The sequence below is a fragment of the Scyliorhinus canicula genome, chromosome 8 (genome assembly GCF_902713615.1).
Source record: "Scyliorhinus canicula chromosome 8, sScyCan1.1, whole genome shotgun sequence".
In the NCBI taxonomy this organism is placed as follows: Eukaryota; Metazoa; Chordata; class Chondrichthyes; order Carcharhiniformes; family Scyliorhinidae; genus Scyliorhinus; species Scyliorhinus canicula.
The window spans coordinates 107504521-107517645 of record NC_052153.1 but is presented as its reverse complement, the minus strand read 5'-3'; the positions used below and the strand labels follow the sequence as shown (position 1 = coordinate 107517645).

The 13125-nt window shown below is 48.3% G+C and overlaps 1 protein-coding gene across 1 annotated transcript in view; it reads left to right on the top strand.

Annotated features, from left to right (window-relative positions):
* Nucleotides 1–13125, top strand: part of LOC119970433 (dmX-like protein 1) — a 332281-nt gene that overhangs the window by 109560 nt on the left and 209596 nt on the right. Inside the window, 5 exon segments of the mRNA XM_038805043.1 lie at nucleotides 4850–5016; nucleotides 8632–8669; nucleotides 8672–8714; nucleotides 8716–8800; nucleotides 8964–9132. Coding sequence (XP_038660971.1) covers nucleotides 4850–5016; nucleotides 8632–8669; nucleotides 8672–8714; nucleotides 8716–8800; nucleotides 8964–9132 — 502 coding nt within the window.

Sequence of the window (13125 nt, the reverse complement as noted above, 5' to 3'; positions counted from 1 at the left end):
TGTGCCGTGGGGGCACTCTTCCTACATGCCGTTCGTGTAGGACTCCGTGATGGCCGGCGCAAAGGGTGACCCCCCCCCCCCCCCGCACACGCATGCGCGGGGATAACATCAGTAGCCGCTGATGCTCCTGCGCATGCACGGGCCTGCGCCGGCCGGCGGAGTCCCTTCGGCCCCAGCTGGCGCGGCGCCGAAGGCCTTCCACTCCGGCCGGCGGGACGCAAACCACTCCGCTGCTGGCCTAGCCCCTGGAGGTGCTGAGGATTCCGCACCTTTGGGGCAGCCCTATGCCGGAGTGGTTCACGCCACTCCGTCCCACCGGGACCCCCCGGCCTGCCGGATACGGGAGAATTCCGCCCAGGGTCTTTTTACCTTTGCGACTCTTCAACTCTACCCACAGAGATTCTATGCCTTCTGGTTCTATATCGCTCCTTGCTATCGATTTAACTTCATACCTTACTTACAAATCTTTGCCCATCTGCCTGTTCTTTTGATAGGGCACATATCCTTGTATATTTAGATCCCAGCCCTGATCCCTTTGCAGCCACATCTCTTGATGTCCACAACATCGTCTCTCTCTCTCTCTCTCTCCTTTGTGAATGACTCCCACTGCTCTGATGTGTATTTTGCTATCTCTTGTCGGACTTTCTATGTGCTGGCTCAAAGCTCTGCTGGATGTACTTTAAGAATTCTGCCCCTCTGAACCTTTCACACTTTGCTTATCGCAATTAATATTTGGAAAGTTGAAATCCCCTACTATTATTGCCCTATTATTTCAACACTTCTCAAGATTTGCTTACATGTGTACTCTTCGATCTCCCCCTGACTCCCAGTAATGTGATTGCCCTTTTTTAGTTTTAGTTTCCATCATATGCACTCACTTGAGCCTGCTAAGATATCCCTATTCCCTGCAGTAGTTGACTCGTTGATCACTATGACAACATAATTTCTTCATCTTTACCACCTCCCCCTGATGGCCTGAAGATCCTAGACCCCAGGTGCTAGTCCTGACCCTCCCTGAACCATGTTCTCGATGGCAATATATAATTTATCACAGTTAATCAATGCCCTCAGTTCATCTGCCTTACCCGTAAGATTCCTTGCAATAAGATAAAAGCCATCCAGCCTTGCCATACTCCCTCATGCCTTAACATATCTATCTTTGTTTTGCCTTCCAGACTGACTTGATTTTTCTTCTATATTTGGCTGTGTAAACCCCCCCACCCCCCTCCGACTTGCACCAATCCTATCTATCTTCCCCCAGAAACTGACCCAGTGATCCAGGAAACTAAAACCGTCCCTCCTGCACCATCGCGTCAGCCATCTGCTCTATCTTCCTATTCCCATACTCACTGATACGTTACACCCGAAGTAATCCAGAGATTGCAACCTTTGATGTCCTTTTCCATCCTCTATCTAGATTCCTAAATTCTTGTTGCAAGACCTCACCCCTTTTTCTACCAGTGGCGTTAGTACCAATGTGAACTATGATCCTTCGGAATGTCCTGCAGCCATTCAGTAACATCCTTGATCATGACACCAGGGAGGCAACATGCCACCTTGGAGTCACCACTATGGCTGCAGAAACGCCTAACTGCACTCCTCACAATTACAACTTCTACAACTATTGCTCTTCCACTTTCACTCCTGCCCCACCTCCCCCCACTTGTGCAGTTAAGCCACCTACAGTGCTGTGATCTTGGCTTTGGCTGCACTCCCCAAAGGAAGGGTCACTCTCACGCTTTTCCATCAAAGAAAAATGGTTCTTGAGTGAGACATACTCTGCGGCTTTCCTGACAACCTCACTGCCACCCTCATTTTGGTTGGTGGTCACCCATTCTCCCTCTGACTGCACTTCTTTAAACTGTGGGATGACCACATCTAAAACCATGCTATCCATGAATCTCTCAGCCTTGCGGGTGCACCACTGTGCCTCCAGCCGATGCTCAAGCTCGAAAACACAGCTCTCAGGCTGGTCAAACCGGTGGCACTTCCTGAATGTGTGGTCATCCATACTGCATGGAGCGTCCAGTGATTCTCGCGTACTGCAGGCAGTGCAAAGCTGGCCTGAACGATCCATTCAGACTTTAATTTGAACTCTTGCCTTAAATTCGTGTGAAGTAGAAAATTATTTATTTTTTTAGAAGCTAGAACTCTTACCGTAATGTAGTTTTTAAAGTGGAGAAAACAATTTACCAATACCTATCATTTGACTCTCTCCCTTGTAGCCTCTACTTCAGCAGGCCACGATCTTTTTAAGTTCCACCTTTTAATTGCTGTTCGGGCGGTGGGGCACTCTCAGGCGAAGGGTTGTGGAGGTGGTGGCAGGTGGAGGAAGCGGGGAGTCCTAAGCTTGCATTCACCAGCAGCAAGACCGGTGGTTCAATGTTCTGATTAATTAAACATAGCAGGCAGGCACTTGGCGCTGCAAGCTCAATCAGAAGACCAGCAGCTCTGGAGCCAAGGGAACTCCACTAGGTTACCATTGAGATATAGAATATAAAAGTAAGGATATAAAAGTAAGGATATAAAAGTATAGAATATAAAAGTAAGGATATAATGTTAGAATTGTATAAAACAATGTTGAGGCCACAACTGGACTGCTGTGTGCGCTTCTAGTCACCTCATTACAGGAAGAACGCTCAGGAGAGAGTGCCGAGGAGGTTTACAAGAACATTGGCCGGGTTTCTCCCCTACCTGGCGGGACAGGGGGTCCTGGCGGGACCGGGGGTCCCGGCGGGATGGAGTGCCTGAACCACTCCAGCGTCGGGCCTCTTCAAAGGTGCAGAATTCTCCGCACCTTTAGGGGCTAGGCCTGCGCCGGAGTGGCTCCCGCTCCGCCGGCTATCATGAATGGCCTTTGGCGCCCGAAAGTCCTTCGCCGGCCGGCGGATGTCTGCGCATGCGCCGGTGCATCAGCGGCTGCTGATGTCAGACCGGCGCAAGCGCAGCGGAAGGGGTTCTCTTCCGCCCCCACCATGGTGAAGGCCATGGCGGGGCAGAAGAAAAGAGTGCCCCCACTGCACAGGCCCACCCGCCGATCGGTGGGCCCCGATCGCAGGCCAGGCCACTGTGGGGGCACCCCCCGGGGTCAGATCGCCCCGCGCCCACGCCAGGACCCCAGCGCCCGCCCCGCTGCCAATCCCGCCGGCACCAGACGTGCTTTGATTCCCGCCGGCGGAATTGGCCTGTCAGCGGCGGGACTTCGGCCCATCGCGGGATGGAGAATCACCACGGGGGGACCGGCGCGGCGCGATTCCCGCCCACGCCGATTCCCGGATGGCGGAGAATTCGGGCCTTGGCGGGGGCGGGATTGATGCCAGCCCCGGGCGATCCTCCAACTCCCTGGGGGGTCAGAAAATTCCGCCCATTGACCGGGGTTGAAAAGTGTGGCTACGAGGAGAGATTGGAGAGGGTTCGGGTTATTTTCCTTGGAACAAAGAAGGCTGAGGGGCGACTTGATTGAGGTGTACACAATTATGAGGGGAAGAGATAGGCTGGACAGGATAAAATTGTTTCCCTTGGTGGAGAATTCTAGAATCATGGGGACGTAGATTCAAGATAAGTGGCAGAAGGTGTAGAGGGAACATGAGGAAAAACGCTTTTCAGCAGAGTATCGTGGGAGTTTGGAATTTGCTGTCTGAATTGGTGGTGGAGGCAGAGACCCTAAACTCTTTTGAAAGGTACCTGGATCGGCACCTTAAGTGCTCTAAGCTACAGGGATATTGAACAGGTGCAGGAGGTGGAATTAGAAAGGGCACCTGGATGTCATCAGGCTGGCATGGAGAAGATGGGCCGAATGGCTTCTTTCTGTGCAGTACCTTTTCTATGAGGCAGGTTGGGGAGCACAACCTGCTGGCCAACACTGCACTGAAGATTCCCAAAGTCGGTAGTGACATCAAGATGGAGAGGTAACCCCTCCACAGGCCTTGTGGCCTGTCATTGGGGCATGGTACCTCTGACAACTGTTGGGTTCTGTGGAGGCCTTCCCCATCAAACCAATACTGGTAGTCATTCAAAGTGGGGCATTAATTGGCTGTCTGTTCCCATGGATCAGGCAACAGACCCAGTTTCCAGAGGTGGGAATATGTCGGGAAGCTGTTGCAAGTTGGTTTCTGACAATTTCCCCGGCCCCACTCCACTATTCCCACCTTCAAATCCATGGGACTGGGGAATCCAGGCTTAAAAGTGTCAGTTTTTATAATAATAATAATCTTTATTCGTGTCACAAGTAGGCTTACATTAACATGGCAATGAAATAGCTGTGAAAATCCCCTAGTCGCCACACTACGGTGCCTGTTTGGGTACATTGAGGGAGAATTCAGAATGTCCAATTCACCTAACAAGCATGTTTTTCGGGACTTGTGGGTGGAAACCGTAGCACCCAGAGGAATCCCATGCAGACACGGGAAGAACGTGTCGACTCCGCACAGTTGCTGTTGGATGCTGTGATTTGATACTAACTTACAATGTGATTGTCTTGGTAATAATTAATGGACAAAAATACTATTAACTAGAAACGATTCTGTAACAACTACTTGTACACATTTTATACCTCTACAATGCTTTGCCAAAATAGCCAATAATATTTTGTATTCATTTTATTTTTATTATATTAATATGCCCTCTTTGAACCGGGGGAATATGAAACTTCTGACTTAAATTGTTTTTCAAATGTTTAAAAAAATAACTACAATTTACTATTGATTAATAAATCTTGAAATATATTGCAGATGCTGTGTAACATATAAACTCTATTTGGATAATTGTGCGTCCCATAAAGGTTGAATGAAAAACGTGTTTTAGCTCATGTTCAAGATTTTTCTTTTCATCTCCTCTCCTTACCCTCCAGGATGACTGTCTTGTGAAAGTATGGTACAATTCCTGCAGTTGGCAATCAGCAGTGATGACACCAGTAGACAAGAGAGAAGGCGATATCGATTTTTCCTTTGTATATTTAGCCCATCCTCGAGCTGTGACTGGATTTTCTTGGCGAAAGACCAGCAAGTACATGCCAAGGTTAGCTAAATACTTGATAAGACCAAGCAATGCATTGCCACTATATGTGCTGATGTTAGCAGGTAGTGTGTGTGTGGCAATATGAGTGAACCAGTCAGCTCTCAAACGTCAAGGTCAGGAGTGGGGGGAAAAATGTCAAAGCTGAGGATTGCATATCAAATGACCTTTAAACTTATTGCAGCACCCTTCCTTCACAGTTTACTCCAAAAAGCAGTTATGTTTGTTGAATGTATTTAAGACTGAGATAGACAGATTTTTAGTGAATTCCGAGAAATGGGAAGGAGGCGGGAAAGCGGAATCGATGTTGAAGATCATCCATGAATTGAATGATGGAGCAGACTCAACGGGCCATATGGTTTTCTCCTATTTCTTGAGTTTCTATCTTCTTAAGTTTGTCTTTATTTTTACCTAGTCAAATTTGCCTAGTCATACCATTTTGTTTCTATAAAAATAACATTGAGCTTATCCACAATTATTTAGATATACCAATGAGGTCCCCCAATGGGCACTTATTTTTTTTAATTGCAGAAACATAGAAAATAGTTGCAGGGGTAGGCAATTCAACCCTTCAAGCCTGTACCACCATTCAATATGATCAAGGCTGATCATGCAAATTCAATATCCCACTCCCGCTTTCTCTCCGGACCCCTTGATCCCTTTAGCCACAATATCCAATGAACTGGCCCCAACAGCTTTCTGTGGTAGAGAATTCCACAAGTTCACAACTCTGAGAGAATATGTTTTTCCTCATCTCAGTCCTGAATGGCTTACCCCTTATTCTTAGGCTGTGACCCCATGTTCTGGGTGTCTCCATAGCCTGTCCAGGATTTTATATGTTTCTATGATATCTCTTCTTCTACTTCTGAACTCCAATGAGTACAAGCTCAATCGATCCAGTCTTTTTTCACATGTCAGTCCTGCCATCCCAGGAATTAGTCTGGTGAACCTTCGCTGAACACCCTCAATAGCAAGAATGTCCTTCTTCAAACTAGGAGACCAGAACTGCACACAATACTGAAGGTGTGGCCTCACCAAGGCCCTGTAACTGTCATTACGTTGTGATGTACAATTTCAGGTCGTCTTTGGTTTGTTCAGCTTTCCCATCCGCTCTGTATTGTTGAAAAGGGAGACTTGTTTCCAAAGCTTTTTGTATGGCACTCATCAGGACAAATGCAAGAATGCCGAATTTCAAACAATCACAACAATTTATACTACAGGAGAAATGCGTGCTGATTGGTTGGCAAGTTGACTCTAATTGGAATTGCCTTGGAGAAAGCAACAAAGAACTATGGCACCTTATGCTTCTAGATAATTCCAAAAGGCACAAACTTTGGACCGTATTTCTTTTTGCCAGAGAACATGGCCCTAATATAAACCTGTTACTACCTAAAAAGTAAAAAGACGCTACGTTTGCACGTGTGACTGATTATCATAAATCGGTTGTTCGTTGTACCTGTTAGCATACTTGGGATTGCTTCAGCAAGTGCTGCCCAATCCGGATCAACATCTACATATCTACTTGCCTGTTGTGGATTAATGCGGCTCTATGTGAAAATGAGGGAGAGTGATTTGCATGTAGACGTGCATTTCTCTGGACTTAATGCACATCTTGCTGATGTGGTAAATATCCACGATGTGCAACAAAACCAAAAGAGTCTAATCTTCAACTAGAAAGGAACAAAAACTCAAATTGCCTCAGTATAGAAAAATTGTTGAACAGTGGTATTTATGTTTTAGGTGGTTGAGTATGGTCTGTACTCTGCCTATTATGAAAAACTGAAAGAGCATGCAGTTTTATACAGTGATGTACTTTGTTCTGCTATATAAGGCCCAGAACTTCTAATCTCCAGATAGTTGCACCCTGGAGGACCCTGTAGAAGTTTTGCGCTTTACCTATCCTATCGCTTTAATGATATCTTTTATCTTATTCTGATATATCTCACTTGATCTTTCAATTTATCAAAGGGGCGACTGTAGAAGCCAGGTATTTCAAATACACTTAATATAGGTAAAAAGCTGGCTAAAGCATAAATATTAATTCCCAGTTTTAAAATGAAAGAAACATACAATTTCCAAACTCAGTCATGAGTTTGCAAAACACAGAAGTCTGATAAAAAACATTACATTTTTTCCAAGGACAAGGGTTGAATCCATGGCATCGAGGAATAAGAAGGAACAAATGGCATGGTTCTCATGCCATTTGAGATTAGAGTAAATCACATCCCACGATTATAATAGCTGAAACATGTTAGACTGTGTTGCCTTGTTTTTAATAAATGAACAGTTAAAACATCGAATCAAATATAATATATATATATTTGATTCCAACATTAAAAGACAGTTTGAATTATATTTTCGGAATTATGCCTCGCATAGTATAATGAGATAACATAAGGTCTCCATTGTTGCAGACATGCAACAATTGGAAGTAATGGTACATCGTGAAGATGGACGGCTTGTTATCAAATCAAATGTGTTTGAGTCTAAATCAAACCAATTAGGATTATATTGGGGTGTGATCGGATCGCTTAAGACAGATATGAAATAGTATATCCATGGATGATTTGGTCCCCATTTTAGACGGACAGAAAGACAGAAAGGAACAGCAGAGAGGTGGAGAGAGAGAGAGAGAGAAAGACAGAGAGCCAGAGCGAGAGACAGAAAGAGCTATAAAGTAAAGGAAGAGAATTAGAAAAGAGTTCTGTATTCATATTTCATTTTCATACTTTGACTTCAGACTTTGACTTTTAAAGTTGTGTTCAGGCTACTGTCTCAGAAGACAATTCCTGTGATTCTTTGAAGAAAATCAAATTATCTACAAACTACCTTTTAAATGATTTTCAAGTTGTAACCAATGAACTCCAAATAAAACAATTCTTATTTGCACCTGATAAGTTTTTAACTTGATTTTCTACTGAGTTTCAGCAATGCTCCAGAACAACCGGTAACCTTAAATTGAAGCTCTACTTCACAATCATAAGTTCCTTCAGACCCCTACCAAAAGTTGCAATGTGGGCCTCCTCGGGAGTTTACAAGCCACTGTCCTCACTTTTCCCATTCTCCTGCCTCCCTCCTTCTCACTCAGCCACCTTTCCTTGATCTTCCTCACCCACTTACCATACTACTCCCTCACCCACCTACCACCCTACCCCCTCACCCACCTACCACCCTACTCCCTCATCCACCTATCTACCACCAACTCACTCACCATACACACTTTACTTTGTTCCATAACTTCTCAAAATGGTTTTGGGGCATTTAAAATAACCAGAATGAGGCAATTAGTGCCATAAAGAGGGGGCATGGCCTGGCTTCCCCCAACCATCCTGCACTCCAAGGAAGGACTCACAGAAGAGTTGTATGCTCTGAATTTCTGATGAGACCCGCTTCAGAAGCCTGGTGAGCATTGCGGAGCTCCTGTGTAAGGTAAGTAAATAGGAGAGAAGTGGCAATTGTGTAAATGCAATATATAAATAATGGATAATGTATTGGTAAACATGGTTCAAAAACTCGCATAAAATTTCTAGTGTTTTCATTCATTGTTTATACCTCTCTTGGTGTGAAGTAACCTCAATCGTTGATCTTATTTGGGCTGAGAACTTTCTTTCATTGCAGGGGTCTGTCATGTAATGTTCTGTTGACCTGTTGCAAGGACATGTTTGTCGGTTATGGGCAGAGACATTACTTCCGAGTGATAGTTGCTTCTGGTGAAGGCCACATCAGTGTTTCTGAATCTGCCTTTGTAACCAACAACCTCAAGAGGAACATCTCTAGTCGTGAGAAGGTACGGAATGCCTTTGCGTTCTGAGAAAGTTCACAGTCTTGAATTCTAAGCATGTTTATCTGAAGGGAAGCAAAACATTCTTTTGAAATGGAATTGCAATGTTAAGACTACTGTTCAACAATTTTTCGATATTAAGATGATTTGAATTTTTGTTCCTTTCTAGTTGAACATCAGGCCCTTTCGAATAGGGAGAAGACGATCATCTGGTCTTGTTGCACATAGTGGATATTTACCTCATCAGCAAGATGCGCATGAAGTCCATAGGAATGCACCCCTACATGCAAATTCACTCTCTCATTTTCACATAGCAGCCAGCATTAATCCAGCAACAGGTAAGGAAATGTTATGTTTATATGCCAAGAGATTATTGAAAGCATTCTGTATTTTAAGTTAATTTTTTTGTTTTTAATATTTTTATTGGAATTTTTTACAGAAAATATAAAACATAACGACAAACAGTGAAATGCAACAAAATAACCCATAATAACTGTGACACCCCCAGACCGTATCGACGCATGTATCACATCCCCCCACCCCCCCAACCCCAATGAACAACAAAAGAACTTAAAAATATATTAAAATTAAATAAACAAACATAGTCATTGTTCCCCCTCCCCCCCCCCCCCGGGTTGCTGCTGCTACTGTCCCTGTACCCTATCGTTGAGCCAGAAAGTAGAGAAAAGTTTGCCACCGCCTAAAGAAACCTTGTACCGACCCTCTCAGGGCGAATTTGACCTTCTCTAGCTTAATGAAACCCGCCATGTCATTGATCCAGGTCTCCACGCTTGGGGGCCTCGCATCCTTCCATTGTAGCAAGATCCTTCGCCGGGCTACTAGGGACGCAAAGGCCAGTACACCGGCCTCTTTCGCCTCCTGCACTCCCGGCTCCACCCCAACCCCAAAAATCGCGAGTCCCCGTCCTGGCTTGACCCTGGACCCCACCACCCTCGACACCGTCCTCGCCACCCCTTTCCAGAACTCCTCCAGTGCCGGGCATGCCCAGAACATATGGGCATGGTTCGCTGGACTCCCCGAGCAACTGACACACCTGTCTTCACCCCCAAAGAACCTACTCATCCTCGTCCCAGTCATGTGGGCCCTATGCAGCACCTTGAATTGGATGAGGCTAAGCCGCGCACAAGAGGAGGAAGAATTAACCCTCTCCAGAGCATCAGCCCATGTCCCGTCTTCGATCTGTTCCCCCAGTTCCCCCTCCCACTTAGCTTTCAGCTCCTCTACTGACGCCTCCTCCGCCTCCTGCATAACCTTGTAGATATCAGATATCTTCCCCTCTCCGACCCAGACCCCCGAAAGCACCCTGTCGCTCACCCCCCTTGCGGGAAGCGAAGGGAATCCCTCCACCTGCCGCCTAGCAAATGCCTTTACCTGCAGATACCTGAACATGTTCCCCGGGGGGAGCCCAAATTTCTCCTCCAACTCCCACAGACTCGCAAACCTCCCATCAATAAACAGGTCCCTCAGCTGTCTGATGCCTGCTCTGTGCCAACCCTGAAATCCCCCATCAATGTTCCCCGGGACGAACCTATGGTTCCCCCTTAACGGAACCTCCATCGAGCCCCCCACTTCTCCCCTATGTCGCCTCCACTGCCCCCAAATCTTGAGGGTAGCCGCCACCACCGGACTCGTGGTATACCTCGTAGGAGGGAGCGGCCACGGCGCCGTTACCAGGGCCCCCAGGCTTTTATCTCCACAGGACGCCCTCTCCATCCGTTTCCATGCTGCCCCCTCCCCCTCCATTACCCATTTGCGCACCATCGACACATTGGCCGCCCAATAATACCCCGAGAGATTGGGTAACGCCAGCCCCCCCCCCCCCCCCCATCTCTACCCCGCTCCAAGAAGACCCTCTTCACCCTCGGGGTCCCATGCGCCCAAATAATGCTCATGACGCTGCTAGTCACCCTTCTAAAAAAGGCCCTAGGGATAAAGATGGGCAAACGCTGAAAAAGGAACAAGAACCTCGGGAGAACCGTCATTTTGACGGACTGCACTCTACCCGCCAACGATAGCGGCACCATGTCCCACCTTTTAAATTCCTCCTCCATCTGCTCCACCAGCCTGGTAAAATTAAGCTTATGGAGAGTCCCCCAACTCCTGGCCACCTGCACCCCCAGGTATCTGAAACTCTTCACTGCCCTCTTAAATGGGAGTCTCCCAATTCCTCCCTCCTGATCAACCGGGTGTACTACAAATACCTCACTCTTGCCTAAATTTAACTTGTAGCCCGAGAAGCCCCCAAATTCCGCTAACGGCTCCATCACCCCCGGCATTCCCCCCTCTGGATCCGCCACATATAACAGCAGGTCGTCCGCATACAGCGATACACTATGTTCCTCCCCACCCCGCACCAGACCCCTCCCTGACTCCCTCAACGCCATAGCCAAAGGTTCAATCGCCAGTGCAAAGAGCAAGGGGGACAGGGGGCACCCCTGCCTGGTCCCACGGTAGAGCCTAAAGTACTCCGATCTCCTTCCATTGGTAACTACACTTGCCATCGGAGCCGCGTAGAGCAGCCTCACCCATTTGATGAATCCCTCCCCGAATCCGAACCGCTCCAGCACCTCCCACAGGTACCCCCACTCAACTCTATCAAACGCTTTCTCCGCATCCAGCGCCACCACTATCTCCGCCTCCACCTCCACTGTCGGCATCATAATAACATTTAGCAGTCTCCGCACATTCGTGTTGAGCTGCCGTCCCTTGACAAATCCTGTCTGATCCTCGTGTATCACCCCTGGCACACAGTCCTCTATCCTGGTGGCCAGGATCTTCGCCAGCAACTTAGCGTCAACATTGAGGAGCGAGACAGGCCTGTATGATCCATACTGCAAGGGGTCCTTATCCCGCTTCAGGATCAGAGAGATCAGTGCCCGCGACATCGTCGGGGGCAAAGCCCCCCCCTCCCATGCCTCATTGAAGGCTCGCACCAACAGGGGGCCCACCAGATCCGCATACTTTTTATAAAATTCCACCGGGAACCCGTCTGGCGCCTTCCCTGACTGCATTTGTCCAATCCCCCTGACTAGCTCCTCCAACTCAATCGGCGCCCCCAGCCCCTCTACCAGCTCCTCTTGAACCCTTGGGAAACATAGCCTGTTCATGAAGCTCTCCATCCCCACTCTCCCCATCGGAGGTTCTGACCGGTACAGTTCCTCGTAGAAGTCCCTAAAGACCCCATTTACTTCTGTCCCCTTCTGCACTACATTCCCACCCGTATCCATCATCCACCAATTTCCCTAGCCGCATCCCGCCTGCGGAGCTGATGCGCCAACATCCTGCTCGCCTTCTCCCCATACTCATATACCACGCCCTGCGACCTCCTCCACTGTGTCTCCGCCTTTCTGGTGGTCAACAAGTCAAATTTGGCCTGCAAACTACGCTGTTCCTCCAGCAACCCCTCCCCCGGTGCCTCCCCGTATCTCCTGTCCACATCCAGGAGCTCCCTCACCAGTCTCTCCCTCTCCTTCCTCTCCCTCCTTTCCCTATGGGCCCGGGTGGAGATCAGCTCCCCCCGGATCACTGCTTTCAGAGCCTCCCAGACCATCCCCACCCGGACCTCCCCCGTGTCGTTGGTATCCAGATACCCCTCAATACTTCCCCGGACCCTCCTACACACCTCCTCATCAGCCAGCATCCCCACATCCAGGCGCCAGAGCGGGTGCTGGTCCCGCGCCTCCCCCATCTCCAGATCAACCCAGTGCGGAGCATGGTCTGAAATCGCTCTGGCCGAATACTCTGCATCCTGCACCTTCGGGATCAATCCCCTGCTCAGGACGAAAAAATCTATTCGGGAATAGACCCTATGGACATGGGAGAAAAAAGAATACTCCCGCGCTCTCGGCCTCCCAAACCTCCAGGGATCCACCCCTCCCATCTGGTTCATAAACCCCCTCAGCACTTTGGCTGCCGCTGGTCTCCTACCCGTCCTTGAACTGGACAAGTCCAGTGGGGGATCCAGCACTGTGTTAAAGTCTCCCCCCATGATCAGGCCCCCCGCCTCCAGGTCCGGAATGCGGCCCAACAAGCGCCTCATGAAGCCGGCATCATCCCAATTCAGGGCATATACATCAACCAGCACCACCTTCTCTCCCTGCAGCCTACCCTTCACCATAATATATCTGCTCTCCTTGTCCGACACCACCTCAGCCGCCTCGAACGCCACCCTCTTCCCCACCAGAATCGCCACCCCCCCGGTTCTTCGCGTCCAATCCTGAGTGAAAAACCTGCCCCACCCACCCCTTCCTCAGATGAACCTGGTCCGCCACCTTCAAGTGGGTCTCCTGGAGCATAGCCACATCCGACTT